Raw genomic sequence first — 12,257 nt, 5'->3', positions numbered from 1 at the left:
GCCAGTCTGGGGTCCCTGAGAACCCCCATGTCTGACCCTGGGGCTGCCGCAGAAGGCGGGCTGGGAGCCATGAATGGTATGAAGAGTCCTCCACGCAGACGCTGTCCCCCAGCAGTGTTGCGGACTCTCCCCAGGATGTGCAGACCTCCTAGGACAGTGACTGCCTGGCAGGGGAGGGTCCACAAGTGCAGACCCCAGGCCCCACCCCAGCACTTACACTCAGATCCCAGAGGGTTCAGGAGCCCCTGACTGTCTAGCTCTGATATCCCCTGGACCAGAAGCCCCGACGTCGGTCAGGTGCTCAGGCCCCCAGCCCAGAAGCCTCCGAGGCTGTCCTGGCCACTCCAGCAGGGCTGCCCTGTCTCCTCCATCCATCCCTGCCCCCACCCCACGTCCGCTCAGGCAACCACCCAAAGGGCAACCAGGACGGGAGGTGGAGAAACACCAGCCCGGGGGCCTGGTGGCTCAGTGGGTTGAGCGTCCAACTCAGTTTCAGCCCAGGTCATGATCTCAGGGTACTGGGATCCAGCCCCCCATTGGGCTCTGAGCTCAGCAGGGGGTCTGCTGTCCTTCTGCCTCTGCCCCCCCCACCCCATCACACTTGCTCACTCACTCAACAAAATCTTTGGAAAAAAAATAAAGTAAAATAAAAAAGAAACACCAACCCAACACCAATGTGGCAAAATGCAGCTGCCCAGCCCTGAGGGTCAGGCGGTGTAGTGGACTGAGGTGTCCAGGGCATGGGAGTCCCCGAATCTGCCAGAATGAGAAAATCTACACAGAACACACGATGCTGAATTTCGGAAAAAAAAACCTGCTTAAGCCTTTTATAATTTAACTTGGAAAAAAATCCATTTCTTAATCGGTGAGGGCTCAGCCCATCCACGCTGCCCCCTGGTGTCCCTGCACCGAGGCTCAGGCAGGGCACTGATGACCTCTGGTAGCAGGCCACTCAGGAGCCTCGAGACCATCCCCCACAAATGTGCATGAGCCCCTCCTCCGAGCCAGGCAAGTCCTGGGCCAGGAGACAAGGCCGGTCAGTAACGAGCCTCCCTCGGTCCCCATGAAGGCGGGCAGGGACAGTCTGCGGACTGCTGCAGGGCAGCCGGGCCACGAAGATAAGTAGGTGCCAGGTGGGACACACAAAACGCTGTTACACACAGGATGTAACCACTCCGCAAGGCCTCACTCAGCCTGGGGTCTGAAGACCAGGGGAAAGCTGTGGCAACAGCAGTGCAAAGGCCCTGGGGCAGGAACCAGCTTGGGAGGGAGCCAGGGCAGTCCAGCTGGGGGGTGGGGCGCTAGTGTCCCTGACTCACACAACCCTGTACAGAGAAGAGGTGCCCCTTCACCCCTTGGGCAAAGCCCCCACCAGGCACACCAGGGTCTTAGGCCACAGGAGCAGCTCCCAGAGACCAAACTGGCCAAACAACTGCCCTCTGTGATCCCAGGGCGCTCCTGCGGGGTGGGGGTATGCCGGGAACTCAGGAGGCTGCAGGGCAAGGGGGGGTTCTCTCCCTCGTGGGCTCTCCACCCCCACTTGTGCCTCTGCCAGCCCCCCAGCCCACGTGAGCTGCCATCAAACACATGACTCCTCTGTCCCCAGACAAGCAGATTTTTTAAGAGGAAACCCAGACTCAAGGAGCAGGCTCGCCTGGCAGAAACGGGGCCTCGAAGGAACAAACGCCCTGGCACAAAATAAGCCACTGGCCCATGGCTGCCGGTGCCCACTCTGCTCGGGGAAATGATGGAAGGGTGAAGCGGCCTCCAGCTAACTCCCTCTGACGGGGCACACACGCTCCAGCACCCCGGGGGTCAGGTGACAAAGGTGTCCTCCTCTGGACCTGGTCAGGAATGGGCATGTACGCTCCCTGTGCGCCCCAAGACTAACCAGGACAAAGCCCTCACTGTCGCTCCTGAGTCACAAGAGTCCAATTGCACGGGAAAGGTGGGGGGCGTGGCCCAGACCCTCCCTGGATACAAGGGCCCCGGGGAGTCTGGGGTGCCCGGGGAAGCTTGCAGGGCTGGCAGAAGCCACACCAGTGCACCTGGAGCCCCATGGCAGGAGCCACTTCTGCAGCCCCCCTCCCCACCAGGCTTCAGCGGAGGGAGAGACCCCTGGACACCACGTTCCAGTGCGGGGGGGGGGGGGGGGCGGTGCTGCAGGTAGACATAGGGTGGCTAGCACTGTGGACGTCTACCTGTGGACCCAGCCACCACAGGAGCCAGTAGACGGGTTCAGCACCTCCCCAGACCCCTGCCTAGCCACCCACGGCCCACCCCAATGGCTCTCCCATGAAACCACTTATGGGGGCCGAGGGGGGGAGGGGAGGCCACAGGGTCAGCTGAGCGTGAAGTGCTGGGCGCAGAGGTCGTCCTGCCGGCCCAACAGACCCTGGGCGGGGATGAACTCTAGTGGTACCGACTCCTGGCCCTTCTTCTTCAGGTCCCGCTCGAAGACCTGCAAGGGACGGACAGATGGACGCTCCCACACTGCGCGGTCCCCGCACCCCGGCCACCCAAACTTCAGCATCCCCCCCTCACCTCAAATGCTGTGAGATCCAGCAGCGGTGCGATGCTGACCTCAGGCACGGACAGCGCCTGGTTGATGACGCTGGCGGCCTGGGACACCTCGGGGTGGTAATGCCGCTGGAGGGCCTGCAGAGCACGTGTGACATCACCACCACCCCCGCCCCGGGCAGCCAGGAGACCCGCAGGCGGCACACACCCAGGTGGGCCAGGAGGTGGGTGACGGACCCGGCGTGCTCACCTGCAGCTCCCACAGCGAACTCTCCAGAGCTCGGCTCTTGGCGGGGTCTTCCTCTTCAGGGTCATAGGGGTCGGCATCCAGCTCTAGGAACGAGACCCAGGCCCTGCTCCACGACCGGCCCCCAGTGTACTGGCTGCTGGGGGAGGGCAGGCCCCCCAGGTCCCCCAGTCGCACTCACCAGGGCCCAGAGGGCGGTGCACGAGGACGCGGCAGGCAGGGTGCCGGCGCAGCAGATTGCAGATGAAGGGCAGGACCATGAGCAGGGCCTCGGGGGGCGCCGTCAGCGCTAGGCGGGACAAGCGCTTGGCGAAGGCCGCCACCAGGTAGGCGGGCAGATGGCTGGGCGGGACGGTAGCTGTGAGTGAGACCCCCTCAGGACCCAGCACCCCAGTCCCCGCTCTGGGTCTCAGCCCCGCCTCTGGCACTCACGAGGATGACAGGAAGAGATCGGCCAAGTGGAAAAACCGGGCCCGGTACTTGACGTGAAAAATGGACGGGTCCAGGAGACCGTAGAGCTTCCGGTAGAAATCAGGGTACTCGCTAGGGGAGGGGGAGTGTAACTGAGCAGCAGACACAGGGGTGGAGCAATGAAGAGACAGGTGGTGGCTTCCAGGGGCTCCGTCCCCTCCCCAGCCCTTCTCCAGCCCAACCCCGACCCCACCACCCTGGGCACAGCCCAGCCGGCTCCCCGGCCTGAGGACGCCTCCAGGATGAGTACTCACAGGTTGTGCTGGTGAATCAGGACAAAAAGTCCATTCAAGGCCAAGAGGCTGATGGCTCCCCCTGCAGACACACGTGTGGCTGTGAAGCCCCAGCCCACCCCACCCCTCCAGCCCGGGGGGCGAGTCCAACAAAGCTGCAGGCCACCAGGCCGGGAGGGAAAGCAGACTCCTGAGGATGGCCCACCAACCACACGGCTGCAGGAGCCCAGTCCGTGAGCACACACAGGCCCGCGCGGGAGCTCAGCACTCACCCACGTCGTAGGCGCGGGTCAGGAAGTCGATCATGAGGCTGGGCTGGGCCAGGTGCGGCAGGATGGAGTCGTGCATGACCACCAGCACCTTCTTGTAGAGGCTGAGAGGCAGCTGCCGGGAAGCCGCAGGTGTGGGTGCACCTGCCCCACTCCAAGAACCCCCTGACCCATACGGACCCAGACAGGAGGCGCCCGCTCCCCACCCGCCCCACCCCGCCCTACCTTGTGCCTGAGAAAACCGAGCCACATCAGCTGGAACGCCTTCCTGTGCTCCTACAGCAGATGCGGTGTCACAGTTGCACACAGGCACCACCCCATCCCCCTGCCCCCAGGCGGGGACACCAGACACATGGCCTCCCCGCTGCCCTGTGGGAGGAGCAGTTCAAAACCCCAAACCCGAGGACTCCGTACTAGACAAGAGAAAACGCCCTGCGTGGATCCCAGCTGTACGGGAGCAGAGGAACATCACGTCTGTGACTGCCCACAGTAACAAGGGCCCGCTGAGAGCCTGGGAACCGGGTACCTGTGTGCCTCCCCCACCCCGCTCCCAGTCCCTATGAGGGGTCCCTGTGTGGCACCCCGCGCCTGCCTAAGCCAAGTAAGGGGCAGGTAGTTCTCTTCCCGTCGCACACACGTGCGTCCTTCTGAAAGGACCCCCCTCCCAGGGAGGCCACCGACCCCTCCGGAGCAACTAACCTTCAGATGAACCACCTTCCACGTGCTCGACAGCTCTGCAAAGAAGGTAGGGATCAGCGGGCATGCGGGAGAGCGGGGAGCCCACCGGGTGCCCCTGCCCAACCACCTGCCCAGGACGCTCACCCACGTGCTTCACGTAGAAGGTGGAGAAGCTACACTCCTGGCGGGGGAGGCTCACAGCCGACAACAGCATGAAGGCGTTGTTCCAGAAAGTGAGCGGCACCTGCACAAAGCCTAACCTGAGCACAGGCATCACCGCCACCCACCCATCCCCCAGCCATGGGACCCAGCCAGCTCACCTCTGGGTACCTGTCAGCGACACGGCCCACGACGTCCGTGGCTGCCCGCATCACGTGGTAGCGGATGTCGTCGTGTTCCAAGTACTCCCGGAACCGGGACAGGAGCAGCGAGCAGTCGTTCTCCGGAGAGAGCAGGCCTTCCACCACCGCCTAGGTGCCGAGCAGGGAGGTGGGCCTTAGTGCGTCAGCCCCACGACCAGGGACTGCCCGAGGAGACCACCGAGCCGGCAGCCTCACCCCTCCTGCAGGGGAGGGTATGGCAAACGCACGGCACTCACTAGCCACCTGCGCCAGGGCCCATTCCAGCTCTGGCCGGAGGCTTCTGTCCGCCCACCCCCGTGCACCCCACCTTGAAGAGCTGCCGAGGAAACAGGTAGCAGCCGTCCCACTTAGGTTTCTCCAGGGGGTAGGCTCCTTCCAGCTGCACAAACTTCATGAGCGTGCTGAGAGCCAGCTCCTGGGGACAGCGGGTAGCAGAGTGGCCGAGGCGACCGACCACAGGCCACGCCCACTGCAGGCATGGCCACAGAGCTCCCCCAGCACACAAACCCAAGTTCGCTCCACATGGCATTCCCACAAGTACCGGCACACAAACAAATCCAGCCACCAGAATGCCAACCAGACAGGAGAACACGGCCTCTGGTGGGCCCAGGAACACAGACGCGGGCAGCCTTGGCCCCATCTCCGTGCGTGTGGACAGCCTGTGGCTGGGGGTGCAGGGAACGCCGGAGGCAGTCAGCGTGACTCACCTTGACCTCAAAGGAGGGGTGAGCCAGAAGCTCCTGCAGGCGGTTGCAGCAGCTGTGGTACCGATGTCTCATCCACACCTTGTATTTGCGCGTAGCCCCCTGGGACCCTACGGGGAGCAAGGGGGTCAACACACACGTGCCCGGTACTCTGCACTCAGCCCCACCGGGGAAATGGGTGCAGTCACCGTGGCCCCAGATCTGGGGTGGGAAGAAAGAACCTCCTACCCTGAGGGCACAGTCCCTCACCCCTCACTTTACCCCAAAACCTAAACGACCGGGGGTGGGGACGCACGACCCCAGCTTCGTGGCATGCTGACCGCACAGATCAGAGGGCGTCAGGTCTCAGAGCAGACCCCGTAGTAACCGGGCTGCAGGGCTGTCTCTGCCCCGACCCCCCGCCCGCCCCCAGCACCATCCTCCTCTGCCCCGACCGTGGGCTCTGGGCCCCTCCACCGACCCGCGGTCCCTGCGCTGCGGCTTAGGGGCCAAGTCTCCCCCCGCCCTCCCACAGCCGGGGGCCCGCAGCCCGAGGACAGCCCGGCGCCCCGGGGACGCTCACCTGCCATGACCGAGTCCTCGGACGGCAGCCGGCCCACAAACAGCTCTCCCCGCTCCAGCAGGGCCCCGAAGAGGCGGCTGCACGCGCGCACCGCCTCCTGGGTCTCCTCGTGGTCCTCGGACTGAGGGAACAGGCTGGTCGCGGGGGGCGCCCCCCACGCCCCACTGCTGCCTCACGCCCGGGCCCGTCGCCCGCCCACCCGAGCCTCCGGCCTGCGCGCCCCGCGAAGGCCCCCCCCCTCCCCGGCTTCCGACGCCGGGACCCCGGCCACCGCGCCCCGCGCGCCCCCACCTGCAGCACGGCCAGGATGTCGAACACGGCGTTGGCCTCGCCGCGGCTCGCCAGCACCGCCTCCAGCAGGCGGCCCAGCGCCCGGCGCGCGCCCTCGGGGCCGGGGTCCCGCTCCATGCCGCCGCCGCCGCCCCACGCCACGGACACCATGCGCCTCACGCGCCGCCGCCCGGCTCCGTGACGTCACCTCCCCGCGCCGGGGTCTCCTGCACGCGGCGGCCGCTGCCCGGCCCCCGCTGTGACGTCACCGCCCCGCGCCCGGGGCCTCCAGCCCACCGCCGCCGCCCTGCCCCCGACGTCACCGCCCTGCGCCTCTGCGGTCATCGCGGCGCGTCTGACCGGGAGGCGTGCGACTGGCCGGCATGGCGCTCTTCCACGTCGCGCGGTACGCGGGCCCCGAGGCGGCCGGGGCGGAGGCCGAGGCGGACGGCCGGGCGCGCGCGCTGCTGGAGCGGCTGCAGTGCCGTGCCCGAGAGCGGCAGCAACAAAAGCAGCCGCAACAGCAGGAGGCCGCGCGGACGGCGGGGGCGGCGGGGCGGCGGCGGCGGCGGCCGCGCAGGCCGCGGAGGCGCGAGGGCGGCGGGGCGCCGGGGAGCCCGCACGCGCCGCGGGGGAAGCGGCGGAAAGCGGACGGCGAGGACGAGAGCGCAGGTGGGGCCGGGCCGGGCGGGGGCGCGGCCGTGGGACCCGGGTCCGCGGGGGGCTGACGCGCCGCCCTGGCCCGCCTCTGCCGCGCAGGGAGCAGCGAAGAGGCGCCCGGAGAGAGCGGCGCGGACGCCGAGGGCGCGGGGCCGCCGGAGGACCCGGGCGGACGGCCCCCCGGAGAGGCGTCGGGGACTCCAGCCCGGGCCCTGCTGCTCGGGGGCTTTGGGAGAAGCAGAGCGCCAAAGGTGAGCGAGCGGCCCGCGGCGCGGAGGGAGCCTTCGACGACTTTGCTTCAGCCGGGGACCGCGTGCGGAGGGCGTCGCCGGTCCTGCCGCCGCTCGCGGGGTAGCCCGGAGGGCCGCGCCTGCGCCTGGGGGCGTGCGCAAGTGTTCAGTGAGGGCGCGTCCCCGCCCCCGGCTGCGTGGCTTGTCAGTGTCCTTTTGGGCGTTCGCGTCCCGTGCAAGTTCAGTATTTTTGCTTTGATCGTAAAAAAAGAAAGGTTTTTGTGATATAGTAAGTAGGTTTGTCGTCACAGTTGGGTCTTAAAACTACTCTCTTACTTGGTGGGTGTGTTTAAGAAGTTTCTGTTCTGTGCTCACCTACTTGGTTAAAAGAAAAAAATGGAGTTTCTAGCGGGCTCTTAAGTAGTCGTCTTTTTGTTTTGGTGGAGGTTTTCAGTGAGTTAGTACCGAGCTGCCAGGAAGGAGATGGTGGGCTTGCCAGGGTGCGTAGGGGCCCCTTGGTGTCTGTGCCCGTGTGCAGGTCCACATTGAGTTGGGGTCAGCCCGGGTAAGATGGACCGGGGAGGTGAGCATCCGGCAGAAGGCGGATTTAGCGCAAAGGCCCTGAGGCAGCAGTGAGCTTCTCTGTGTAGGAACAGAGGCTTATGTGGCTACGGTAGAGCCAGTGTTAGGAAATGAGGTTGGGGGCAGGTGAGTGCCGGATCCTGGATGGCTTTGCAGGCGCACCTTGGGTGTGGATGTTACCCTAGGTGTGGGAGGAAGCCCCCCAGGGTGGTTCTGCTCAGGGGAGTGGCACTTTCTGGTGTGTGTTTAATTCCTTTAAAGGTTGCGTGGGGTGGGGGGAGAAGCTGGGAAATAGGGTTGTCGGCCTGCCTTGCTGTGGTCTCTTCAGCTTGAGTACCTGAGTCCTTTGTTTCTGCGGGTCTTGCTCCCCTAGCCCCGCGGACCCCGGAGTATTCACTTGGTCTCTCTCTCTTTACGGTAGGTCCAGCCTTTCCTGCCATCGTGGTTGGCTGAGCCAAGCTGTGTTGGAAAGAGTGTCACTGAAGATTTGGTGCCTATCGAGGACATCCCTGAAGTCCACCCTGACATGCAGAAGAAACTGCGGGCTCATGGCATATCGTTCTACTTCCCAGGTGCGGGGGGGAGGGGGGCGCACGCTTTCAAGAGCCTCCTCACGGAGAGCCCTACGAGGCCACAGTGTAGCAGCCGTGAACACGGGCCCCTAGGCACGTCCAGGATCAAGCGCCATCTGGGTTTTTGGCATCTTTGGCCACCTGGGCCTGGCGCTCCTAGAGGCTCCGGTGCTGTCATTGAGCGAGAACAGCCTAGTCTAGAAGTCAAGAGGTGAAGGGTGAGGCTACCTTTGACTTCAGTGCCTGTGCTGATTCTGGATGTTCCCGCACAAACGTGACCCGTGTCTCATCCTTCTTTGTCCAGTCCAGGCAGCAGTGATTCCTGCCCTCCTGGAGAGCACAGCTGACGGGTTTCTGGTGGCCAGAGGTGGCTACCGGCCCAGTGACCTTTGTGTCTCTGCCCCAACGGGCAGTGGGAAGACTTTGGCCTTTGTCATTCCGGTGGTACAGGTGAGTGTAAGGACCCCGCCCTCCGAGTGGGCTCTGCAGGCAGGGAGCCGGCTCTGCTGACACAGGTGGTTGTCATGTCTCCCCCCACCAGGCCCTGCTACATCGAGCTGTTTGCCAGGTCCGTGCTTTGGTTGTGCTGCCCACCAAGGAGCTGGCCCAGCAGGTACGTGCACCCCACGTCCCCAGGTCAGACCTAGGATCTGTATCGCTGTGGTGCTTTGTACCAGGTTGGTGACGGCCGCTCTTTTTCTAGGTGAGCAAAGTGTTCAACATCTACACAGATGCCACTCCTCTGCGTGTCGCCCTGATCACTGGGCAAAAGTCACTGATCAAGGAGCAGGAGAGTCTCGTCCAGAAGACGTAGGTCCTGTGGGGCTGGGGGCTCCTCAGGGAACAGGGAGCGGCTATCTGAACCCTGTGTGCAGGTTCCCTGTGGTATTGGGGGGTGTCAGCATGGGGCCCTGTGCTGAGCCACTCCGCTCCTCAGAGCAGACGGCTTCCGCTGCTTGGCTGACGTGGTGGTGGCCACTCCTGGCCGCCTGGTGGACCACATCGACCAGACCCCAGGATTCAGCCTCCAGCACCTCCGCTTCCTGGTAAGTCCCACTCCTGGAGGAAGGCTGGGGTTTGGAGCCAATGCAGACCTCCGCCACCAGACACCAGGCTTCTTGCTTCCCCCAGGTCATCGATGAGGCCGACCGCATGATAGACAGCATGCACCAGTCCTGGCTGCCCCGGGTGGTGGAGGCGGCCTTCCCGAGTGATGGTGCCAAGGACCCCTTTGCTCTGCTACAGAGGAGGCAACCCCGGGCCACCACTGCCGCCAGGTACCTGACACTGAGCTCTGCCCTGCACTCGGTGTGGCCGCCTGCGGACAGCCCCGTCGTGCTTCCCCTCTGTCTCCGAGACTGCCTCGGCCCCAGTCTGGTCCGGTTTGTTCTGGGGCGGCCAGTATCCAGGAGGGTGGCCAGGGCCCTGGAGGTCGGCTGGCTAGGCCAAGACTGTTGTCTCATCTCCTGCTTCCCTCTCAGTATTTCTTGTCCTCAGATGCCGCTGCAGAAGCTGCTCTTCTCGGCCACCTTGACGCAGAATCCTGAGAAGCTGCAGCAGCTGGGCCTCTACCAGCCCCGGCTCTTCTCCACGGGGCTGACGTACAGGGGCCCCAGAGACACTGATGAGGACGGGGACTCCGGCGGGAAGTACACCTTCCCCGCAGGGCTCTCGGTGAGTGGGGCGTGCAGGGGTGGGGAGGGGGTGCCTCAGATGCTTGGGGCCTGGCCGACCCTGTGCTGTCCCCACAGCACCACTATGTGCCCTGCAGCCTCCGCACTAAGCCACTGGCCATCCTGCATCTGATCCTGGAGAAGAATTTCTCCAGGGTCCTCTGCTTCACCAACTCCCGCGAGAACTCGCACAGGTGAGGCCCAAGTGGGCGGAGGGTGGGGAGAGGGGAACAGAGTGGGGGCAGGCTCCAGGCGCTGCCCACCCAGCTCCTTCCGGCTCTTCCCACCCAGGCTCTTCCTGCTCGTCCAGGCTTTTGGAGGTGTGACCGTGGCTGAGTTCTCCTCCCGCTGCGGGCCTGGCCAGAGGAAGGCCGTCCTGAAGCAGTTTGAGCAGGGCAAGATTCAGCTGTGAGTACCTGGAAAGAGGGAGGGGAATGCTCCCGCCAGGTACCAGCCTGGCCCCTCTGAAGGGTGTTTTCCTACGGGAGACCCACCTCCTCAGTGTGGTGGCTTCCCCAGCAGGGCCGGGCAGGGGGCGGAGAGGGGCTCCCGGCCTCAGGCAGGGCCCACGGCCCCTGGTGTTCCCCAGCCTCGTCAGCACAGACGCCACCGCTAGAGGCATTGACGTGGAGGGCGTGCAGCTGGTCGTCAACTATGATGCCCCTCAGTACCTGCGTACCTACGTGCATCGGTGAGGCTGTCCCGTGCTTTTGGAGGGAGGGTCCCTGGAGGGAAACCCCTGTCCCATCGGGCCCCTGGCGGCCACCATCCTGGAGGTAGTTGTGCTTGGTTTCAGGGTCGGAAGAACCGCCCGCGCTGGAAAAACTGGACAGGCCTTCACGCTGCTCCTCCAAGTGCAGGTCCGTCTGCTGGAGTCTAACCCAGGGGCCGGGGGCCTCTGCTGGCAGCACTGCTCAGAGAAAACAGGGTCCCTTCCCACTTGTTTCCCTGCAGGAGAGGAGGTTCCTCCGCATGCTAGCTGAAGCTGGGGTGCCAGAGATGGCACAGCACAACATCCCCAGCGAGCTCCTGCAGCCGCTGGTCCCACGGTACGAGGCGGCCTTGTCCCAGCTGGAGCGAGCTGTCAAGGTGAGGGGCCGAGGCGTTCTGGTGATCCACGTCTGGTGTCTGGGAAGACTGGACAACGTGTGCAGGAAGGGGAGAGGGTGGGAGGGCGGGAAGGGGGTGCATGGCCCTGGGAGGGGGCGAGGGCCAGATCTGCACTTTCTGAGCGAGTGCGGGGTGCTGCTGCTTGCGGGGAGGCGGCAGATAGCGCCACGTGAGCCTCTGGCCTCCCCTCTGCAGGAAGAGCGAAGGCAGAAGGCGCCCTGACAGGCTTGGGGGACAGGCAGGCTGAGCCCACCGCAGAGCAGACCCTTCCCAGCCCATGCCTCCTGCTGGGCAGAGCCACCTCATTTCCAGAAAAGTCCTGAGCGGTGGCTGATGGATATGTGAGCAAAAGACTGTTTCCTTGGATTTCGGAAGGAACAGCCAGTGGAAAGGGCCTCCTCCTGCCAGGCCCTGGACATGGTCGCTGCAGCAGGCCTGGTGCTGGGCAAGCTCGGGCCTGGGAGAAACCGCTGAGGTTACGGCAAACCTGATGGGGCAGCATCTGGGGTGTAGCCTTGGGCCCGTTAATAGGACCCTGGGTGTCCTCAGGACGTCTGCCACCCGCCATCCTGCACATCGTGAGCCATTCCCGGCACTGTCACAGTGCGAAGTGTCTCCACCCACGCGGTGTGGGCACAGCCCCGACCATGCAGCGGGGGGGGTCTCCACACGGGGACGAGGCCAACCTCACTGCCCGCCAGGACGTGCGTCGTGAGTGTAACGGAAAACAGGCTTCAGGAGCGCTGACCCGCTGTTTGTGTAAAGAATTTGTTTTCAGAACCATGTGCTGATATTAAACTAAAAAACCAGGATCAGGCAGGCTGTGGTTTTTCTGTCCCTCCTGAAAGTGTGCTCTTCGCTGCAGCAGGGTAACACTGGGGAACCCGGCCCCGTGGTTGCTCATGGGGCCGCGGGAGGGTACAGGAAACATCGCACTAAACGGGTACAAGCCTCTTAGGGACGGAAACCAACCTCCACGCAAAACCAGCTTGCTTCTCCGTACACGGGGGCCACGCACGGCCCACCTCGCTGGAGCCAGGAACACAAAGCTGGAGAAGCCCCAGGACAGGCAGGGACAGGGCGGGGTGGCCCGGGAGCCGCAAAGACCCGCTTC

General features: G+C 64.6%; 2 protein-coding genes across 4 annotated transcripts; one reads left to right on the top strand and one right to left on the bottom strand.

The window, feature by feature from the left end:
• Positions 1-794: 794 nt before the first annotated feature.
• NOC4L (nucleolar complex associated 4 homolog) lies at positions 795-6,501 on the bottom strand. 2 transcript variants are annotated; one of them, XM_028095843.2, is made up of 15 exons: positions 6,338-6,501; positions 6,047-6,167; positions 5,488-5,594; positions 5,088-5,195; positions 4,739-4,888; positions 4,563-4,662; positions 4,440-4,474; positions 3,966-4,016; positions 3,744-3,855; positions 3,493-3,553; positions 3,200-3,310; positions 2,949-3,109; positions 2,771-2,853; positions 2,545-2,658; positions 795-2,461 (listed from the first exon to the last, which is right to left on the bottom strand). In XM_028095843.2, the coding sequence occupies exons 1-15, from the start codon at positions 6,485-6,487 to the stop codon at positions 2,342-2,344; spliced, it is 1,584 nt and encodes a 527-aa protein (XP_027951644.1). In that variant the 5' UTR covers positions 6,488-6,501; the 3' UTR covers positions 795-2,341. The 2 variants fall into 2 exon arrangements, with proteins under 2 accessions (XP_027951644.1, XP_087875859.1); XM_088019733.1 differs by having other exon boundaries at positions 6,047-6,213; positions 6,342-6,501.
• Positions 6,502-6,655: 154 nt separating this feature from the next.
• Positions 6,656-11,955, top strand: DDX51 (DEAD-box helicase 51). 2 transcript variants are annotated; one of them, XM_028095844.2, is made up of 15 exons: positions 6,661-6,988; positions 7,076-7,227; positions 8,210-8,360; positions 8,665-8,810; positions 8,902-8,973; positions 9,064-9,170; positions 9,298-9,406; positions 9,492-9,637; positions 9,842-10,034; positions 10,112-10,227; positions 10,325-10,441; positions 10,623-10,724; positions 10,830-10,893; positions 10,988-11,122; positions 11,339-11,955. In XM_028095844.2, the coding sequence occupies exons 1-15, from the start codon at positions 6,700-6,702 to the stop codon at positions 11,363-11,365; spliced, it is 1,926 nt and encodes a 641-aa protein (XP_027951645.2). In that variant the 5' UTR covers positions 6,661-6,699; the 3' UTR covers positions 11,366-11,955. The 2 variants fall into 2 exon arrangements, 1 of the variants encoding a protein (XP_027951645.2); XR_015767046.1 differs by lacking the exons at positions 10,988-11,122; positions 11,339-11,955 and having other exon boundaries at positions 6,656-6,988; positions 10,556-10,724.
• The last annotated feature ends 302 nt before the right edge of the window (positions 11,956-12,257 follow it).

This window comes from Eumetopias jubatus, unplaced genomic scaffold, assembly GCF_037043125.1.
Source record: "Eumetopias jubatus isolate StellerSeaLion01/CBP00866 unplaced genomic scaffold, mEumJub1_p1.0 scaffold_16, whole genome shotgun sequence".
Taxonomy (NCBI): Eukaryota; Metazoa; Chordata; class Mammalia; order Carnivora; family Otariidae; genus Eumetopias; species Eumetopias jubatus.
This window is presented reverse-complemented; position numbering and strand designations above follow the sequence as displayed.

Excerpts from the sequence above, each read along its gene's own strand:
- NOC4L (XM_088019733.1), bottom strand. The coding sequence starts at position 6,487 with ATGGTGTCCGTGGCGTGGGGCGGCGGCGGCGGCATGGAGCGGGACCCC. Across the intron at positions 4,889-5,087 it reads TTCCTCGGCAGCTCTTCAAG|GCGGTGGTGGAAGGCCTGCT; the intron begins GTGGGGTGCACG and ends CTCGGCACCTAG. Across the intron at positions 4,663-4,738 it reads TCGCTGACAGGTACCCAGAG|GTGCCGCTCACTTTCTGGAA; the intron begins GTGAGCTGGCTG and ends GGCTTTGTGCAG.
- DDX51 (XM_028095844.2), top strand. The coding sequence starts at position 6,700 with ATGGCGCTCTTCCACGTCGCGCGGTACGCGGGCCCCGAGGCGGCCGGG. Across the intron at positions 7,228-8,209 it reads GGAGAAGCAGAGCGCCAAAG|GTCCAGCCTTTCCTGCCATC; the intron begins GTGAGCGAGCGG and ends TCTTTACGGTAG. Across the intron at positions 11,123-11,338 it reads AGCTGGAGCGAGCTGTCAAG|GAAGAGCGAAGGCAGAAGGC; the intron begins GTGAGGGGCCGA and ends TCCCCTCTGCAG.